The sequence below is a fragment of the Mirounga angustirostris genome, unplaced genomic scaffold, assembly GCF_029215605.1.
Source record: "Mirounga angustirostris isolate CCGP_5_RB_7025 unplaced genomic scaffold, mMirAng1.0.hap1 SCAF_10, whole genome shotgun sequence".
Lineage (NCBI taxonomy): Eukaryota > Metazoa > Chordata > Mammalia > Carnivora > Phocidae > Mirounga > Mirounga angustirostris.
Genome location: NW_026991718.1, coordinates 100,242,524 through 100,261,915, shown reverse-complemented (window position 1 = coordinate 100,261,915; position 19,392 = coordinate 100,242,524). Strand labels below are relative to the sequence as shown.

Genomic DNA, 19,392 nt, shown 5'->3' with positions numbered 1-19,392 from the left:
GGATTAGCCCCATCCTATCATTTAGCCCAAAACCTTATCTTATTCCTATAGCTCTCCCTGGGGCAGAAAAAAATGGCAACCCTCCTATGCAAATCATGGTTAGAAGAAGCATTATCACCACCTCCTCCATAAACCACATCTTCCTGGAGGGGAAACAAACCCTATCCAAAAGAGCTGAAAGCCAAGAAATGAGGCTCTGACAACAGGGGCCCTCTCTGTTTTTCTCTTCTTATTTTTTGCTGATGTGTGTGTCTTTGTTTTTGTGCACTGACCCAATAAATGGCTGGGGTTTTTATTCCTAAGTGCATGATGTTAAAGAAGTCTCGTTCAGGGGAACCATAACGGTGGGTTTGGGAGGACGGAACAGGCTGTAAATGATTGACACTGTCCAACAAAGCACAATGCCATCTGATGGTGATAGAACACAGACGCCTAATGCACTGAGAGAGAAAGAGTTAATGAGTAAACCACAGGTGTTCAGGACTGGGACACCTAAGTCACCATCTGCCTCACAACACCTGTGTCAGTAACAAACCCAAGCCACACTTTTCTTTTCCTGCTACCCCACTGGACGTTAGCCCACCAAAAATGTTTAGTCTCTTTAGCTGAACAAACTGAGGCAAAAGGAGAGTAAATGGCTCTCCCAAAGTCACATGATAAAATATTGCAGCCTTAACAAGAAACCAAACTTTCTGTCTCCCAGATTTGTGCGCTACTGGTATGCTTGATGAGTTAATACCTCTCATTATATCACTGGTTCTAACATCAGGTGGGTTCTGAATATTATTACTTTTTTGCCATTTTTGGATTATGGTAAAATCCACATCACACAAAATTTCCCATTTTCACTGTTTTTAAGTGTACAGTTCAGTGGCATTAAGTAGTCACACGGTTGTGCAACCATCACCACCATCCACGGAACCAACGGAAACTCTGTGCCCTTGAAACAGTAACTTCTCATTCTCCTTTCCCTCTGGGCAGTCCTGGCAGCCACTGCTAAGTGTCTTTTCACAGAAAAAAAAAAAAAAAAAAAAAAAAAAAAGTTGAGCTAGGTTTACAACCAAAAGTTGTAATTAGATACAGGAGGGCGGGGGTGGTGGGAGACATAAATTCGGAACAGACTACAGGTAGGAGACAGGAGACCGTGACTGTGCTGTGTGTGTGTGTGGTGTGTGTGTGTCTTTAAAAGATGCTCCACCTCCCAGCCCGCCTCCTCGCAGTTTGCCACTGGGGTTTTGCAGTCTCCTGATTTCCTCTTGCCCCCCAAGGAGCCAGCATGGGCAATATCCTTTGTAGTTTCAGAAGCAGGTCTGTTGCCCTGAAGGTCACATTCTGAGCCGAGGAGTATAAAGGTAACCACTTGTTTTTCCTTTTAAAGATCTGCCCCAAAGATAGGCTGTTGCTCTTCTGGAAAGCCTGATCGGTAGGATTCCTTCAGGGGCTCAGCCCAAAGTGCTTCCTCCCATCCCCTCACCAACTTCAAAACCAAAGCTTGCCAAGAACCTCTGGAGGAAAACCTGCTGGATTCCATCATTTCACACAAATGGCTAATCCTGGAGGTGGTGCTGTTTGCAATGGAAATCTGCACAAGCACGAGAAACAGAGCGACGGCTCACCCGGTGGAAACTGCGCAAAGAATGGGATAGTGAAAGAAGCCCAGGTAAGAGGCAAGCCCTCCCCTGTACTCTGAATGACTTGGACATTTCCCTCTTTCTCTCTGGTGCTGTTTGGAGCTGCCGAACTGAAAGTCCTTTCTATGAAGTGTTTTATGTGTTTTGACACTTCAGCTAATTTCAAATGCTTGGCTATGAAAAAGTTGAACTGTGGATTAAGGGGGAGCATGTCTTCTCTGTACAAGAGCGGACACACAGACCCAAGAGCCTTAAACTCCCCAAAATACAAACATATCTACTAGACTTCTGTTCTCTCATGAGTATTTTAGGGGGCAAAGTGCTGAATGCTCAGACCCGTCAGCTGAATTTCCGTGCATCAATCACAGAAGGCTACACTCAGGCTTCAGCAGGAAAAAGAGCGGTGATAGTAAATGTGCTGAGGTGATGTGGTGTGGGCGGCATTTTTCCCCAGTACGTGAGAAATGCCTCTCTGGCTGAAAGGCGAATTCTTTGTGCTGTTTAGTGGAGCATTGTCATGGCTTACAGCTTGATTTGGGGCCAGAGTCCTTCTTTGAAAGGACATCACAGGCATTCCTTTCTGAAACACTTCAGAAAGGGTGGCTTATTGTTCACACTGCACACAGGAACTAAACAGGCTTTTCATTGTTTTCCCATTTGATACTTTTTTGTCTTACTTGGCTCTTGGCGTTGAAAGAATGTTTGATGGGGATGTACTGAGGAGGAGGAGGAGGAACTTCGGAAATATTGTCAGTGTATTCAAAGAGGGAGCCCCGGTGTACGAGGTACCCATAAAAAGGCAGTGCCCTCCTTCTCACGTAATGCCCTGTGCTAAAGCTGCACAGGTGAGCTCACCTGCTTCGCGAGCAAATTAGCATAGCCAAATAGGTGGCTTCACTCTTGGGAAATGTGAAGCTGGGCAGGGAACCCGGGCAGTCCTGCGTTACACATCCCTTAGGAACCAGTATCCACCCAGGGAGAAGGTCAGGTTGTTCTAAGATCACAGGACAGGCAGAGCTGGCTGGGGGCCAGCCCACCACTCAGTAAATTAAATTTGTGCTTCCGGAAGAGGTGGGTGGGGAGGGGTGCTCTGGCACCTGGGGTGTGTGTGAAAGGCTGTGGTCCCAAAATGTGTCCCCTTCTTAACAACAGGCATTACCCTAGTCTTGGACGTATCCACTAAAAACCTCAGGCCTGGCCTCTCCCAGCTGAGTATCTGAAACCTATCGCAATATGAAGAGAAAACATTCATCTCCTATCTTCCTCATGAGGACAATCCTAATAATATCCACCATCTATTTGTCAGTAAGTGTTGATTCAGACTGCTAACCACCCAAGATGCTCCTTGACCCTGAAATGCTGGAAACACTGGCCACACACCCACTCACCCTCTCGGCCAGTCTGACGCTGAGGCCTCTCATTTGGGCAGAAGGGCCTTCAAAGCCGTTCTTATGTTTCTTCACCTAATCTTGGTTTTGTAACCACCTTCTAGTGTCTGAGATTAGAAACTAGGCTCAGTGATTACAACCACTCCTAAGTAAAGATGAAACTCAAGATCCTAAAGATTCATTACTAAGTACTCCTGTAAGATTGAAAACACCCTTGGACATCAAGGCCTCTCTTAAAGCAGCAGGAAATAGGAGGATGGCAATTGCCTCTTCCAACAGCTCACTCTGAAGGGCCATCCAGAACCTGTTGGTTCAGATATATTTAGGTGTTACTAAATTGAAATTGGCTTTCACTGAAAGTTTCAATTATGACTTGAAAAATATTTTCCAGAAAGAATAAACCCTGCTGAGATCTTGGTGCAGGAAGACAGACAAGGGCCTGTTTTCCCCTTGAGGAGGATGCAGTCATCTTTACTACATGATCTTCTGTCACTAGTTTTAGTACATTTTGCTTTGGAGACCTTTACCCAACAGGTCTTAACCAAAACCCTTGCCAGTTGACAAGAACAATTCATAAAGTCTTACAGATATTCCAGGCCAGTGGTCTTCCCAACATGGTCTGCCAGGCTTAAGGTCCTATGAAGTGGGATCTAAGATTCTACCAGCTTCTCCCAAGATCCCTTCATACTTTCCTTTCCTGCTTCTTTGCAATCATACGGCAATACCTCTGTTTCTTTTATGTGTCACAGGACCCTGTAGGGCTCTGAACAAAGGGTTGTTTGGCGTAAAAAAGAATATGAAAATCACTGTTAGGCACTCTCTCCAGAACCCTCCTTCTCTTTGTTCCGGTGTAGCCTGGTTTTGATACCCTCGCACTAGAGTCCAGCTCACATACCCAATCTCAAGTTTAGCAAGGCAGCCAGACTCCTTCTGTCTGGAAAACTTCCAATTCCTTTCTGGAGCTTTTCAGAGCTTGACCCTATCACATGTTGTCTTCTCTTTAAACCCCACATGACCTGAGGATGCACTGATCCTTGGTTTTCATCACTGATTAAGTCCATGTATTTGTTCACTTGTAATATGTCATCCTACCTCTTACTTCTGACAGATGGAGCCTCAGTCAGTAACAGAACACTCTTGTCCTAAAGGATTTGTTTTCCCTCCTCATGAGCATATCCGTGTAAATGATGGAAGGGCCCTTAATATCTTAACTCAAACTTGATACTTCCTATTGATTTACTAATTCCCATAAAATTAATTGGGGTTTAGTATTCACATAATTGCTTTTTCACTCCCACTATTTTTGACCTGACTATCCATTCATATTAACAAAGCCTAAACCTGGGGAGGTAGTCCTAGTGTCTTCATTGTTCTGAATACTACATCTCCTCCAAGTTATCCTTTCGTGGGATGGGATCTGTATTTTCCCTTGTTATTTCTATAGGATCAAGGAAAACTGTTGAACTTTTCCCTAATCATTCCTTTCCTAGAAAACAAAAATGTCCTGACATTAGAGTTATTCTAATTCACTGAGTTCGTGACCGTGAATATTGTACTTTATAAAGTATAGTATAGACAGCCCTGAGAGGTAGTCATTCTTTCCACCATCTATTCATTCATGCACCAATATCTATTAAGAATCTGTTGTCCTTGGGACATATAAAAAGATGTACAAGAAGAGACCATTTAGCTATTAGGAGAAAGCTTATATTAAAATTGCACAGTAAATACATTAAGTTAAATGATGGCACAGGACAAGAGCTGTCACAAAGCAAGCATGATTTAAGGACAAATGAGTGATACAGATATTAAATACCAGAAATTTAGAGAGGAGGAAAACAATAGCATGTATCAGTGGTGTGCTACATACCAGGACTCAGCTAAACACTTTATGTAGACATCTCCTAGACCCTCATTACAGCCCCATGAAGTGGTAGCATCATGCCCAGTTTACAGATGAAGAAACATAAGAGATTAAGGAACTTGTGCAGAATTACAAGCAGCATAGTCAGGATTTGAACATATTGGCCCAAAGCCAGTTCCCTTTCTACTACATTCTAAGAAACTCCAAGTTGGGATGGTCGGTGATGGCTTTGTAGAGCCGGGAGGACTCACACTGAATCTGGAGACATTTGAAATGGCAGAGCAAATGGGGAGTTTATTCCTGGGGGCCAAATAAGGAAAAGAAGGGAGAGGAGTCCCACAGATGAATGTAAGCATTGCTAGGTGAAGGGCCAGGAAGCATAGGTCATAAATCATTCCAGAAAGGAAGGGGGGGGAAAGCAAAGGCTGTGAGGCATGACAGAGTGCAGAGCATTTGAGAGATTTCTCAATTTGGTGAGGCTTCAGCGTAAGAAGGAGTGGGAGTGCCACGCCCAGCTGGTGCTCAGTAAATGCTAGATAAAGGGGAAAGATTAGGCAGGTTCGTGGAAACTCTTCCTAGCTCTATAACCATTGAATATGAGCCTTCTGTTCTCCTCATTTTTCATATCCTTCTGAAGCCCACAATGTCCTGGTACATCAGCTTTTCTGTTACAGTATAAATGTCTGGACAGTGAGAACCATAACTCACAGTTTAATTGCACACAGTGGTAGCTGTCTGACAGACCCTTGTAAATATTCATGTCTGTGGGGGCTGTCTAGGCTGCACACTGATGGAAACAGAGGTCAATAATCTCACCAATTATAAGGAGAACTCATAAACTACAAGTTTTGCAGATCCCTTGGAATTGCTCTGAATGTTCATCCACTCTTGTCTTCCACAATCATTCTCTAGTACCTTTTGTTTTTTGGTTCTTATTTCCTTTAACAAATCCTCAATGTGACAAAGTTTCTCTGTGATCTTAAAGAATCCTATTTTTTCATGGGCTCATCATTCTAAAGCAATCCCATATGTCAGGTGTTAACAGCTATTCGAATGAAAATATTCTGTCTCCATTTGTAGTAGCTCACCAATGTGGCAGATAAGTAAATAAATAATTATAATATTTAACAACAAGTTCTATAATAGATGTTGCAATTATCTACTACTGTGTAACAACTACCACAAAATTCAATAGTTTTAAACAATTAGGTTTAAAGAATCTGGTCTAGGAATTCAGGAAAGGTTTGGTAGGGATGGCTGTCTGTGCTCCATATGGTGTTTAATGAGCATCCAATATGGACCCACTGAGACCTTGGTACTGGCTGTTGTCTGGGAACCTTATATCTCCTTCACAGGAATACCCTCTCCATGTGGTCTCTCAGTATCAACAGAGTAACTCAAGCTTCTTTAAATGAAGGCTGGTTTCCAAGAGAGTGAAAATGGAAACCACACATCATCTAAAGGCTTAGGCTCACTTCTACCACATTCTGTTGTCAGAGTTAGTCACAAGGCCAGCCCAGATGCAAGGGGAAGGGAAATGGGCTCTGCTTCTTAACAGGGCAAGTTTGCAAAATCATATTACAAAAGGTTGTGAGGGATTGGAGGAATTATTGTGACCATCTTTGGAAACAGTCCATCACAGCAGAGATCTATGAACCATGTTTGGTAATACAGAAAAGGAGACATCTGACCCAGGATAAGAAGGCAAAGAAATCACTCTTGGCCTGACTCTTAAAGGCAGAGTAGCCAGGCACACAGTCATGGAAAGGCATTCTAACAGAAGGAAACACTCTTAGAAAGATACAAAACATCAAGACATGATGTGTTTGGTCATTGGATGTTGGGTAAATGGGACTAAGTTTAGGATGTTTAATGGAGATAAACAGGTAATAAGCCTGTAGAAGTAGGTGGGATAAGATCATAAAATATCTTTGTCTTAGTTTATACTCCCCAAGAAACAGACTCAGACATAAGGATTTGAGGCAATAAATTTATTTGGGAGGTGAACCCAGGAATTAGGGGAATGGAGAAGGGAGACACAGAAGAAAAGGAAGTCAATACATTCGTGAACAGGTTACCACTGTTGGCAACCAGAGCTCAGATTTGGAGGGGGAGGGGGCAACTCAATAATGGTGTAGAATATGCCTCAAAGTTGTCCCAACTAAGTCACAATAAAAAGAGGTATGTATCAACTAACTACTGTCCATCATCAGTTGAGGGATTCTCCCAGGAACATCAACCACAGAGCACTACATATGACCAGAGAAAGCCCTCAACTGAGCTACAGGTGCTTGCAGTAAGAAATCATCAGAATGCCAGAGGATCTGGATAGCAACAAAAGTGTATAGCCATATATATTTGTAATGAGGGAGCTTTGAGAAGAGAATTGGCAAGATCAGATATGGCTTTCTTAGGCTGTGTGAGTTTTATCTCTGGCAACTTTTAGAATATGGCGTTATGGATTATCTTTGGCCTAATGGACTAGTCATCATGGAAGACTAGATTATGCTATTAAGCAACATAAATAGAACCTCCTCCTACTGTAGCTGGCAATGGAGAAAACAAGTGGAGTATGTCAGGATTGAATATCATTGCCATGATTTTCTCCCTTTGCACTAAAAGAAAGTGAAAAAGTAGAAACTATGAAGAAAAATTTAGTGAATTTTATCTACATAAAATAATCTAGGGGCGCCTGGGTGGCTCAGTCGTCAAGCGTCTGCCTTCAGCTCAGGTCATGATCCCAGGGTCCTGGGATGGAGCCCCGCATTGGGCTCCCTGCTCTGTGGGGAGCCTGCTTCTCCCCCTCCCACTTCCCCTGCTTGTGTTCCTGCTCTCACTGTGTCTCTCTCTGTCAAATAAATAAATAAAATCTTAAAAAAAAAATCTAAAACTCTGTATGGGAAAAAACATAAAGAACAATGAATAAAAATCAATTGGAAAATGTAATTGAAATAAAACTCTATTTACACTAGCATCAGAAATATGTTGTACTTGGGGGTGTGTGGGTGGCTCAGATGGTTAAGCGTCTGCCTTCGGCTCAGGTCATGATCCCAGGGTCCTGGGATCAAGTCCCGCATCGGGCTCTCTGCTCCTTGGGAGCCTGCTTCTCCCTCTGCCTCTCTCTCTCTCTGTCTCTCATGAATAAATAAATAAAAATCTTTGAAAAAAAAAAGAAATATGTTGTACTTGGGAATAAATGTAAGAAGTGAAAATCAGTTTGAAGAGAAAATCAATTTTGAAGAGCAGTATTTAAATGCTGCTGAGGGGGCGCCTGGGTGGCTCAGTTGGTTAAGCGACTGCCTTCAGCTCAGGTCATGATCCTGGAGTCCCGCGATCGAGTCCCGCATCGGGCTCCCTGCTCGGCGGGGAGTCTGCTTCTCCCTCTGACCCTCCCCCCTCTCATGCTCTCTCTCTCTATCTCATTCTCTCTCTCAAGTAAATAAATGAAATCTTTATAAAAAAAAAAAATGCTGCTGAGGGACATAAAAGAAAACTGGAATAAGTGAAAAGACATACAATCTTCATGGATAGGAAGACTCAAGATGAAAGCTATGTTAATTCTGCCTAAATTAATCCATAAATTTCATGTGAGCCCAATAAATGAAACATCTTTTTTTGAACCAGAAGAATGACTTTTAAAAATAATATGGAGAAATTAACAAGCAAGAATAAACAGTAAATTTATGAAAAAGAATGGTATTGAGAGGGAACCAGCACTACCAACTAATAACGCATGTTATTCAGCACAAGAATTAGAGTGGTTTTATACTAGCACATGGAACACACAGATAAATATTATATTTAATTGTTAAAATTAATCCATAATGTGCTAAAAATATAAATTTTAATAATATTTGCATGTAGAAACTATAATATAATATTCAGAAGCCATAAAAGAAGACATTGAAAATTTGGCTACATAAAAATCAAATATTTCTTTCTGCAAGGCAACAAAACAAAAATAGCACCATAAAATAATCAGAAGGTAAATTACAGACTGGGAAAAATGTTTGCAATTCATATCATGAAATGCAATGTCTTAGTATATAAAAATCTTTTATAAACCAATACAGAAAAATGTACAAAACCAAAGCAAAAAGTATAGGGAAAGATATGAAAAAAGTCCAAGTGGAAATACAAAAGGTAAGAAATGGGAAGAGAAGATCAGGGAAGTGAGGAAAGGGAAGGAAAGGAATATACTAGAATCAGTTTCCATGAGAAGGGAAAGAAAAGATCATTTTTCATGTTGTGTCTGTAAGGTACAAAAGCAAGTTAAAACTTAATTGATATAATTATTTTGATCACTTTGATAATAATAGTAAGGCCAATAAATAACATTATTGGTAATCACTCCCTGCCAGGTCCTTTTATAAAATTTGCCTCATTTAATTCTCATAACCATACTGCCAAATGGATATATGAGCCATGTTGGTATAGATGAGAAAATTGAGGCTCTGAGAACATAAATAACTTCCCAAGGGCACACAGCTAGAAGAAAACTGGGACATAATCTCTAGATCATACCCCTTCGCCAATTTCTTTTTACTCCAACACTTTGCCCTGGACCCCATGGTATTATCTGCTTTCGATTAAAATAAGCCTAGAAACCTTTACCTTAAGAACAGACCTGTACCTCTGAAATAAATAATACATTATATGTTAAAAAAAAAAAGAAGAAGATAGTAGTAAGGGTAAAATGAAGGAGGGGAAATCAGAGGGGGAGACAAACCATGAGAGACTATGAACTCTGAGAAACAAACTGAGGGTTCTAGAGGGGAGGGGGATGGGGGAATGGGTTAGCCTGGTGATGGGTATTAAAGAGGGCACGTATTGAATGGAGCACTGGGTGTTATATGAAAACAATGAATCATGGAACACTACATCAAAAGCTAATGATGTAATGTATGGTGATTAACATAACATAATAAAATTAAAAAAAAAAACAGAAATAGTAAAAAAAAAATTTATACTTATATAAGAGGACAAGCATATAAGATTGGAAACACACAAACCAAAATTCTAAAACGATATAATGTGCAAGCATTATGGGTGTTTTTTCTTCTTTTTAAGGTTTTAGTTCTAATATTTCAAAATGAAAAATATAACCTAATGTAAATAAAAAGCTTTATCATAACTATTAAAAAAAAAAGACCTGAAAATAGTTCCAGTTGCCTAAGTTATCAAAGAAAAGAAAGAGGCTTATGCTTTCATTGTAACCACAAATAGTCTAGAATATCATTCTCCCACTCCTAATACATACTGGTCTATAGTTAAGAACTTTTGGAGGTAACCAAGAAAATAATAATTATGATAATCCCCAACATGTATTGAGTCTTTCTAAATGCCAGGCATTCTAAGTGCTTTGGATTCATCATCTTGTGACATTCTTCTGAGGTAAATACTATTATTATCAGACCCATTTTATTTATTTTATTTTATTTTATTTTTTAAGATTTTATTTATTTATTTATTTATTTATTTATTTATTTATTTATTTATTTATTTATTTGATAGAGAGAAAAAAACCACATAGGGGTGGGAGGGCCGGGGAGGGGCAAAGGGAGAAGTAGAGGGACAAGCAGACTCTGCAGTGAGCCTGGAGCTGAGGAGGACTCTATCCTATGACCCTGAGATCATGACCTGAGCTGAGATCAAGTCAGATGCTTAACCCACTGAGCCACCCAGGAGCCCCTATCAGACCCATTTTAGAGGTCTGATAGAGGAAACAGAAAGTTTAAGTAAGTTAACCATGGTCCTCAGCTCACAAGTATCAACTCTGGGTTTGGAAACTAGGTTTGTCTAATTCTAGAACCCAAGTCCTTAGTCTACACTGCTCCTCTAACCACAAGATATTAGTAGAAATGGGATTCATACCTCCTTCCACAGGGAAGGGGCAAACTGAACTCAGCCTTCAAGGGTAGAGTCAGTGTGGGTTAAAGGTATTGTGGATTGTTTTGCTTGCTTTCTTTATTGTTCTTAATGAAAATTTAGCTTAGCACCAAACAGTCACATACCAGAGCTTTCAATATGCAACACAGTCCACTCATGGACAAACTACATCACTGCACTGGCCACCCCCCACCCCATTCTTCACTTTAAACAACTCTGAATTTAAAGAAAATTGACCCATGTAACTCTAAGTCATATGGATTCAGACTGAACCCCAGATGGAGCTCTGGAGATAATTTGGTTTTCAGAAGCTTCTTTAAGGGCACATGGCCACCCTTGAATAGGCAGTTAACTTAGCACAGGATTTCCTGGTAATAGTGATACCTTGGACATGTGATGTGATAGATGGAGGATACTTGCAAATTCTTTGAGGTATTTCCCTTTGAATCTGGGCTGGACCTAATGACTTACTTGGCCAACAGCATGAGACAGAGGGGATAATATGGAATTTCTGAGACAGTTACAGGAAGCCTTGTGGCTTGAACCCAGTCCTCTTAGAACACTCACTCTTGGAACCCAGCCACCATGCTTGAAGAAAGCCCAGGCAGTCCCAAAGAGAAGCCCAAGTAGAAAGAAGCCAAGTGTCCTTGCTGTGTCCCTGGCTAAGATGCAGCACCAGTGTAGACTGTGTGAGTAACCTATCTTGGAAGTAGGTCCTCCAGCCCCGGTGTCTATCTGCTCCTATTGATACTTCATGCAGTATAGATGTGTTGTCCCTACTGAGCCCTGCTCAAATGATAGATTCCTGAGCAAACAAATGACGTTTTAACTGTGACAATGGTTTGTTAAGCTACAATAGATAAATGAGCATGTGGATATTCTATTTCTTTAAAATGCCTAGAAAAAACACTCTGCAATCTCACTTAATAACCATTTTTAGTGCTGGCATTTGCATTTTGAGGGAAGAGTTTTTTGGGCCATCCATTTGCATTTAACCTGTGGCAAAGATGTCTTTCCTGAAGCTGTACACTTTTATTTTGTTTTGCTTGTGTTTTAAAATAAGGACTATATGCTTTAAGATGAGTGTCTGGTGGGTATATCCAAATACCAGATACAATAAACTCAAATATCACCAATGCAAAAACACAATCATTTGGATGCTATTAAGTCTGATGTGTAATTATTCAACCTGAGGGGGCTGTAATTTACTGCATTATCTATGAAGAAAGAGCTGACTCAGGAGCACGTGTGTGTTCAGGTGCAGATGTTTTTTATTAATTAAAATAATACATGTTTTTAATTAAATATATTTAATATCTGCCAATTAAGTACTAATTTTATCTATTTGTTAAAGTTTCCTAGAACAACTTTCCCTTTGGAACTACTGCTAGAGATAGATTAATATTAACTTAATTACGTGTGAGAGATCAACTACATTTATTTTTAAATACACTTAATCTTTTTACTAAGTATTGCCACATTTGTCTCAGTAGGCCTGAACTAATGTAGTTTTTCTGGAATTCTGAAGTATCCCAACCTATAAATTCATGTGAGAAGGAGCCGTTGCCGCCAAATTAGAAACAAATTAGATTAACCATTAAAAAAACAAAACAAAACACTGTAAGCATAGCTCTGAGTATTCAAAATCCTTTTCCACAATCTACTTTATCCATCACACTGCCAATCTGAATATTGCTGTCTCAAGAGTTTTACCATATTGGTTGACATACCATATGATTTTCAAAAGAAGCTGGAAATCCAAATGGAATGGAAAGAGATGAATCCGAATGGGATGGGAAGAGGTGCCAAGGAGAAAAATATCCTGATTTTTAAGTATTGGCATCTAATCTTTAAAAATTCAAATAGTGTAGATTTCAAAGAAACATTGCTACTGGACAAAAATCTGTAACCTCCAAGTGATCAGCAAATAGGATGAGAAAACTAAGAGGTCATTAATTGAGTGTTCTTTTCTCATATATATTAGGGAAAATGGCTCAGGGAATTTGGCTCTTCTTAATTTAGACTTTATATTTTTTTATTTATTTATTAGAGAGAGAGAGAGCGAGAGAGGGAACACAAGCAGGGGGGGTGGGAGAGGGAGAAGCAGGCTTCCCGCTGCGCAGGGAGCCCGATGTGGGACTCGATCCCAGGATCCTGGGATCATGACCTGAGCCAAAGGCAGACGCTTAACGACTGAGCCACCCAGGCACCCCTAGACTTTATATTTTTAAAAAGCAATAGATGAGTCTCACATCTTCATTTTCCTGAATTGTTATATCAACATTTGATCCTGGGATGTGCAATTTGAGGAATAATTATGACCAACCACACATACTTGATTTCCCTGACCAAATATTAGGTCCCATTTGTTGAAATGTCCAAGAACTGACAATATTTTACTGGTCAAATCTCATCTCTCAAGCTTCATAGGAAGTGACATACAAACCTTTTGTTAGATAATGCAATCATAAGTCCTGGTCACTATTATTGTTCTCTATATATGCTATAACTGGGCCTTCAAAAGTTGCCTCCGAAAAAGGCTATGTGCAAGTCATGATTATCCTCATAACTACAAGTTATACCTGACTGTTTTTTCTCTGCTATGTTGGGCTTAGGCTCTTGGAAGTCAAGGATACTCTTGAGAAGCTGATAGATACTTCCTATGGGAAGATCAATATGTCCATAATCACAAAGCTTTCCACATAGAGAATTCATGCCTTCCCTGACTTTCTCAGATCCCCAGGATAAGAACCTCAGCTCTGGAGTGCCTTTATTAATTACCCTACATCTGCTCTCACAACCCAACCAGAAAAACCAGCAAATCAACCTCTCAGGAGAAGATAGGGTAAGGGATTCACAAGTTGATTCACCAAAGAGAAAAACACACTTAACCCAAAGCCATTCAGGTGACAAGCCCCATATGTTATTTATTTATTTATTTATTTATTTATTTATTTATTTATTTGGAAAATTTATGTTAGAATTTTGCTTTCTAAAATACCACAATGAAGGGGCGCCTGGGTGGCTCAGTTGGTTAAGCGACTGCCTTCAGCTCAGGTCATGATCCTGGAGTCCCGAGATCGAGTCCCGCATCGGGCTCCCTGCTCGGCGGGGAGTCTGCTTCTCCCTCTGACCCTCCCCCCTCTCATGCTCTCTCTCTATCTCATTCTCTCTCTCAAATAAATAAATAAAATCTTTAAATAAATAAATAAATAAATAAATAAATAAATAAATAAATAAATAAATAAAATGAAATACTACAACGCATTCATATTTCTTTTACTATAAAACCACTTTTAAATCCTCCACTTAAAACCTTGAGTAAAACTGAACTCAAAGTTAAAAAGGCATTTTCTTTTCTGGTGGCTTTTCACACCCCAGCACTCGTCAGGATTTCCCAGGTGTCCTTAGAGAGGAATGGATAGCAGGAAGACCAATATTCAACATTGCGTGGAACCGGGTTTGAGTCCCAGCTCTGGGCCTTACTAGCTCTGCCACATTGGGCAGATAGCTTCGTGTCTCTGATCTATACCCCACAAGGCAATGGTGAAGATTAAATGAGATAGAATATGTAAGGCTCCCCCATAACTATCAGATATATAGTAGATAGTCAATAAATGATAGATATTATCTATTAAAGTTAGGCTAAAGCCATCTCTTTCTCCTTTGCTGCTATTATAAGAGTGTTTGGTACAAAGTCTGGTGTATATATATATATATATGTATATACTCAATAAATGATAGTCTTAAACCCTCAAATGCCATCATCCAATGGTGCCTCCTCAGACCTCATTTTACTTGACCTGTGAGCAACATCTGACACAAGTAATCACCCCCTCCTCCTTAAATCACATTCTTCTCTTGGCTTCTAGGATACAACACTCCTATATCATTAACTATTCCTTTATAGTTTCCATTCCTGGTTTCTCTTCATCTCCTTGACCTTTAAACAATGGAGCGACACAAGGCTCAGTCCTTGCACCTCTTCTCTTTTCTGTGTTTCTTTAATGATAATCTGATCTTGTCTCATCATTGTGTGTGTGTGTGTGTGTGTGTGTCTATTTCATTTCCAATTACCTACTTTCCATCTGGGTAATCAAAAGGCAACTCCAACTTACCATGTCCAAAATTGAGCTCCTGAGTCTCCCACCCTTCACCTTCAAACCTGCTCCCCTTATAGTGTTTCTTGTCCCAGGAAATGGCAACTCTTTCCTTCCAGTGGCTCAAATCAAAACTCAAGTATCGTCCATGACTTTTCTCTCTCATTTGACATTCAGTCAGTCAGCAAATTCATGTTCCTACTTCCACAGTATATCCAGAATCTACTTCTCACCTCCCCACAGCAACCACCCTGGTCTTAGCCACCATTACCTCTCACCTGAATCGTTACAGGAGGCTCATCTCTTCTCTCTGTGTTCCAGTTACCTATTGCTTGCATAACCAACCATCCCAACACATAGTGTCATTCAACAATAATCATTTTATTATGCTCATAGATTCTGCTGGTCAGGAATTCAGAAAAGACACACCAGGACAGCTCTTTTTCTGTTCCATGATATCTGGGGCCTCAACTACACGACTCTTGGTTAGATAGATCTGGAACAGCTGGGCCAGAAGGATCTGTCTCCACGATGGCTTCTTCACTCCCAGGTCTGACATCAGGGCTGGAATAACTGAAAGAGAAGACAAGTAGGGATTACCAGTGTGGCCTCTCTGGCAGGAGGGCTTTAAGAGTGTTTTCTAGTAAATGGAGTAGAAATCTCATGGCTTTGTGTGGCCTAGCCTCAGAAGTCAGCTTCACTTCCACCCTACTCTATAGGCTGAAGTAGTGACAAGCAAGCCCACGCGGTTCAAGGGGAAGGGACCTCCTCCCACACCAACTTCTTAATGGGAAGAATATCAAAGAATTCATAGACAAATTTTACCTTGCCTTCCCTTCCACCACCATCAGCAAGATTGTTTTCAACAGAACAGTCAGAGGGATCTTGTTGAAATAGAATCCAGAGATCTCACTCTTCTGCCCAAATCCTTCCCATGGCTCCCATTTTATTCAAAAGACAAAATCCTTACAATGGCCTAATAAGGCCCCATGGCTTGGTCCTCTTCCACTCACCCCCTGCTCTTTTTCCCAGTGCTTAATCTATTCCAGCCACACTAGAGCAAGCAGGCCATACATCCTCCCATTTGGGGACATTCACAATTCCTCTCCTGTATGCACTTCCCAGATGTCCACATACCTGCACCCTCCCTGCCCTCAAGTCCTCACTCAAATGTTAGCTTCTCTGTGAGATATAAGCTCACGACCCTATCTAAAATTGCAAACCTTCTCACCCCCTACCTTACCTTCTTGATTGTTTCCATTAGTCCGTAACACTGTGTACAAACACACACACACACACACACACAAATTGATTTCCAATCTCTTATCTGTTTCATCTTCTAGAATATAAGCACCATCACCATGTGGGCAGGGTTTTCTGTCTTATTTATAGCTGAATCCCCAGCACCTAGACCAGAGCCTGTACATAGTAGGTGCTCGATAATATTTGTAGAATGAATAAAGACCACCTATTTGTGTTAATCTATTGTTTGTAAGAATCTCATTTCAGTTTATTTTATTTGCTATTTCAATTGCCATTTGCTTTCCATATGCCTACTTCTTTAAAATATGGGGAAAGCCCCACTTAATGTGATATACAGGCTTCTTTGTAAATTTCAAAGTGTACAACCTCTTACTGATTAATTTATAGGTCTCCTAACCTTTGTTGGAGAACGTGGCTACTATTCATTGTCCTCTTTTTAAAAATCACCAAATCACTAGATTATTTTGTATGACCAGGTAGCTACATGGTCATACATTTTATACTGACATCCAGATACTATATATACTCTAGGCCTGGGGTCAGGGAACATGCTTTAAGCAAGTGGAACTTTTTAAAGGAAATGAAAACAGAAATTAAATATCACTGATGCATCCTGATGATTCCTGCCTCTTAGTAGGAGATGAAACATGCCTGGATTAGAGAGAAAATGACAAATACCTCAGGGTATATAAGCCTGTCATCTGGTTTTAATAAAAGTCTGCATTCTTAGGGTTGAATGTCCAAATTTTCCCCTACCAATGTCCCTGTATATAAGATGATTTTTAAAATATCATTTAACAAATGTTTACATCACACTACATGCTAAGAACCTTACAAATACTACTAACTCACTTGTTCCTCACAACAAATTTATGAGTTTGATACTCTTACTCTATCCCATTTTTTAGATGAGTCAACTGAACATACAGAAATTAAGTAAATTTGCCTAAAATTAAACCTCTAGTTAGTAGTGCAGGCTGGCCCCAAGTTCTGTGTTTTTATCACTAGAAAAAAAAATGCCTTTGTCTCAAACATCTTATTGTGAATATTTGCAAAATCACATAAAAATTAAAGGAGTTCTACAGTAAATATTCATATGCCTGCCACCTAGATTCTCCAATTGACATTTTACTATATTTGTTTTATTGCATGTCTATCCATCTATCCATTCTTCTATCCACCTATCAATTCTTATGTTTTATGCATTCCAAAGAAACTCATAGAATCCGTACACTTCACCCCAAATCCTTCTGCATGCATATCATGTGGCTTCAATAGTTGTCTACAATTCTTTTCTTTCCCCTTCTTTTGAGGTAAAATCTACATATAATGAAATGAACAAATCTGAATTACACCACTCAGTAAATTTTGACCTACATTGCCTTTTGATTGTTCTTATTGGGAAAAGTTTCATAATATAGTTTTGACTGTGGAAAGATGTTATAAAACTGTCCACTTAATATTGGAGAGTTTAATCTCTGGACAAAATGTAACCAAACCAAATGAGAGTTCATCCACCCGGTGTGCAGCAAGCCAAGAAAAACTGACACGGAGCTTGCCTGTGAAGGAAGATGGGCTATTTTGGGTGGTGTCACCCAGAAGAACAGGGAGCTAAGGCTCAAAAATCCAAAACTCCCCAATGGTGCACAAGTCAGGGTTTTTAAGGACAAAATTGGGGGCAGGTGTCTTCTGAGAAGGTGGACACTGTTTATCAGAGGCCCATGAAGTCATGTTAATAGATGTTACCTACTTGCTTCTGGTGCCCCTCTTCTGGTCCTACAGAGGTGTATTGCCTCTCAAAAGACTTGGGATCTGAAAAATACCTTTGTTCTTCAAGTTGGATATTCTATTATGTACATCTGGTGCCCGTTTGTTCAGGATAGTGCTGCCTGTATGTGCTCAAACTAACTACTTGTACATGCATAAGCTAGTGAGGTTGCATTTCTGTATGTTTCTTTGAATGACAAAGAAGCATTCCTATCTCTTGAGCCTGGGTCTGCATGTCCCCTGGCTGGTCCATTCATGCGTGGGAACGATATCACCCCTATGTTCATTCTTCCATTTGAACTAGCAAGATGAACTTATCATCAACTGATATAGCCAGCAGCTTCAAAAAGAAGCAAGTAATGTGTAAATTGGCATCTCGTGAGGTAAAGGAAGGGCTCAACAGAAGGCTTGTCTAGAGAAACTCCCCCATTGTACACATAGAATTCCAAAGGGATCAAGAGCCATTTTCCTTTTTTGACCTTAGTATAATCCATCTGGCAGAAAGGGAATTTAGTTTAGAAATCCCTACAATTCCACTCCATTTTTGTTTTCTTACAGATGGAGGAATGAAGGTCAACAAAGCTAAGTGATTACCTCCAAGTTCACACCAGTGTGAGGACCCCTCCTCAGCCACACACTGTTAAAGCAAATAGCTAGGGACCACAGTATTTGAAGACTTAAAATGATATCTGTTATTTCAAATTCATTAGCTTCCCCTTTAAAAATTAATATCTCAAAATTGCATTTGTCTAATGTAAGAAGTAAAGGCATCTCCTTTCCTATTTCCCAAAATAAAAGCCACACGTGGAAAGCTTTTTTTTTTTTTTTGCGTATCTGAGAACAGCATGTCAAAGAAATCAATATTAATTAGAGTGAATGATTGCTACCACGTGTGTTTATGCTTTTTAAAATAGTATTGTTAGTCCTCACAATGGGTTTTCGAATTTCACATGTAAGGATTCAAGGTTTGAAGAGGTCAGACAATCACTCACATGGCTGGTAAGTAGTGGAACCAGGATCATCTGACTCCTAAGGTCACATAACCTGTTGCCACACCCCACAGCCCTGCTGCCTTAATAAGCTGAATCATCACATAGAGATTGGGAGTAGGGCTTCCTGTTGGCACTGTGTAGGCTTGAATTCCAACTTCACATTGGTAGCTCTGTGACCTTGAGCAAGAGCATAAAAAAAAAAAATCCCTTTGTGCCTCAGTTTCCCCATCTGGAAGTGAGGTCCAGTTGCCCACAATAGTAAATGGCTTGACAGCAAACTCGTCACTGGTTTCCTTCCCTTCCCTATCTCATTCCCCTCTCTACCAGTGCTTCCTGGGGTCTCCTTCTAGATAAGCAACTTGCATTTGAATCCTTTCCTCAGGGTCTGCTTCTGGGGAACCCGAAATTAAGACAATGATTTCTTAAAAACTTAACCAATTCTTTGCCCCTTTTAACCCTCAGCAACCAGTACCCAGATCCTTATAACTGTACAATCAA

General features: G+C 40.2%; 1 protein-coding gene across 1 annotated transcript in view; it reads left to right on the top strand.

The window, feature by feature from the left end:
- The first annotated feature begins 1,220 nt into the window (after positions 1–1,220).
- SPTLC3 (serine palmitoyltransferase long chain base subunit 3) overlaps positions 1,221–19,392 on the top strand; it is a 147,179-nt gene continuing 129,007 nt past the window's right edge. The window contains exon 1 of the mRNA XM_064572816.1: positions 1,221–1,660. Within this exon, the coding sequence (XP_064428886.1) occupies positions 1,544–1,660 (117 nt within the window). The 5' untranslated portion in view covers positions 1,221–1,543. The remainder of the gene's footprint in view (positions 1,661–19,392) is intronic.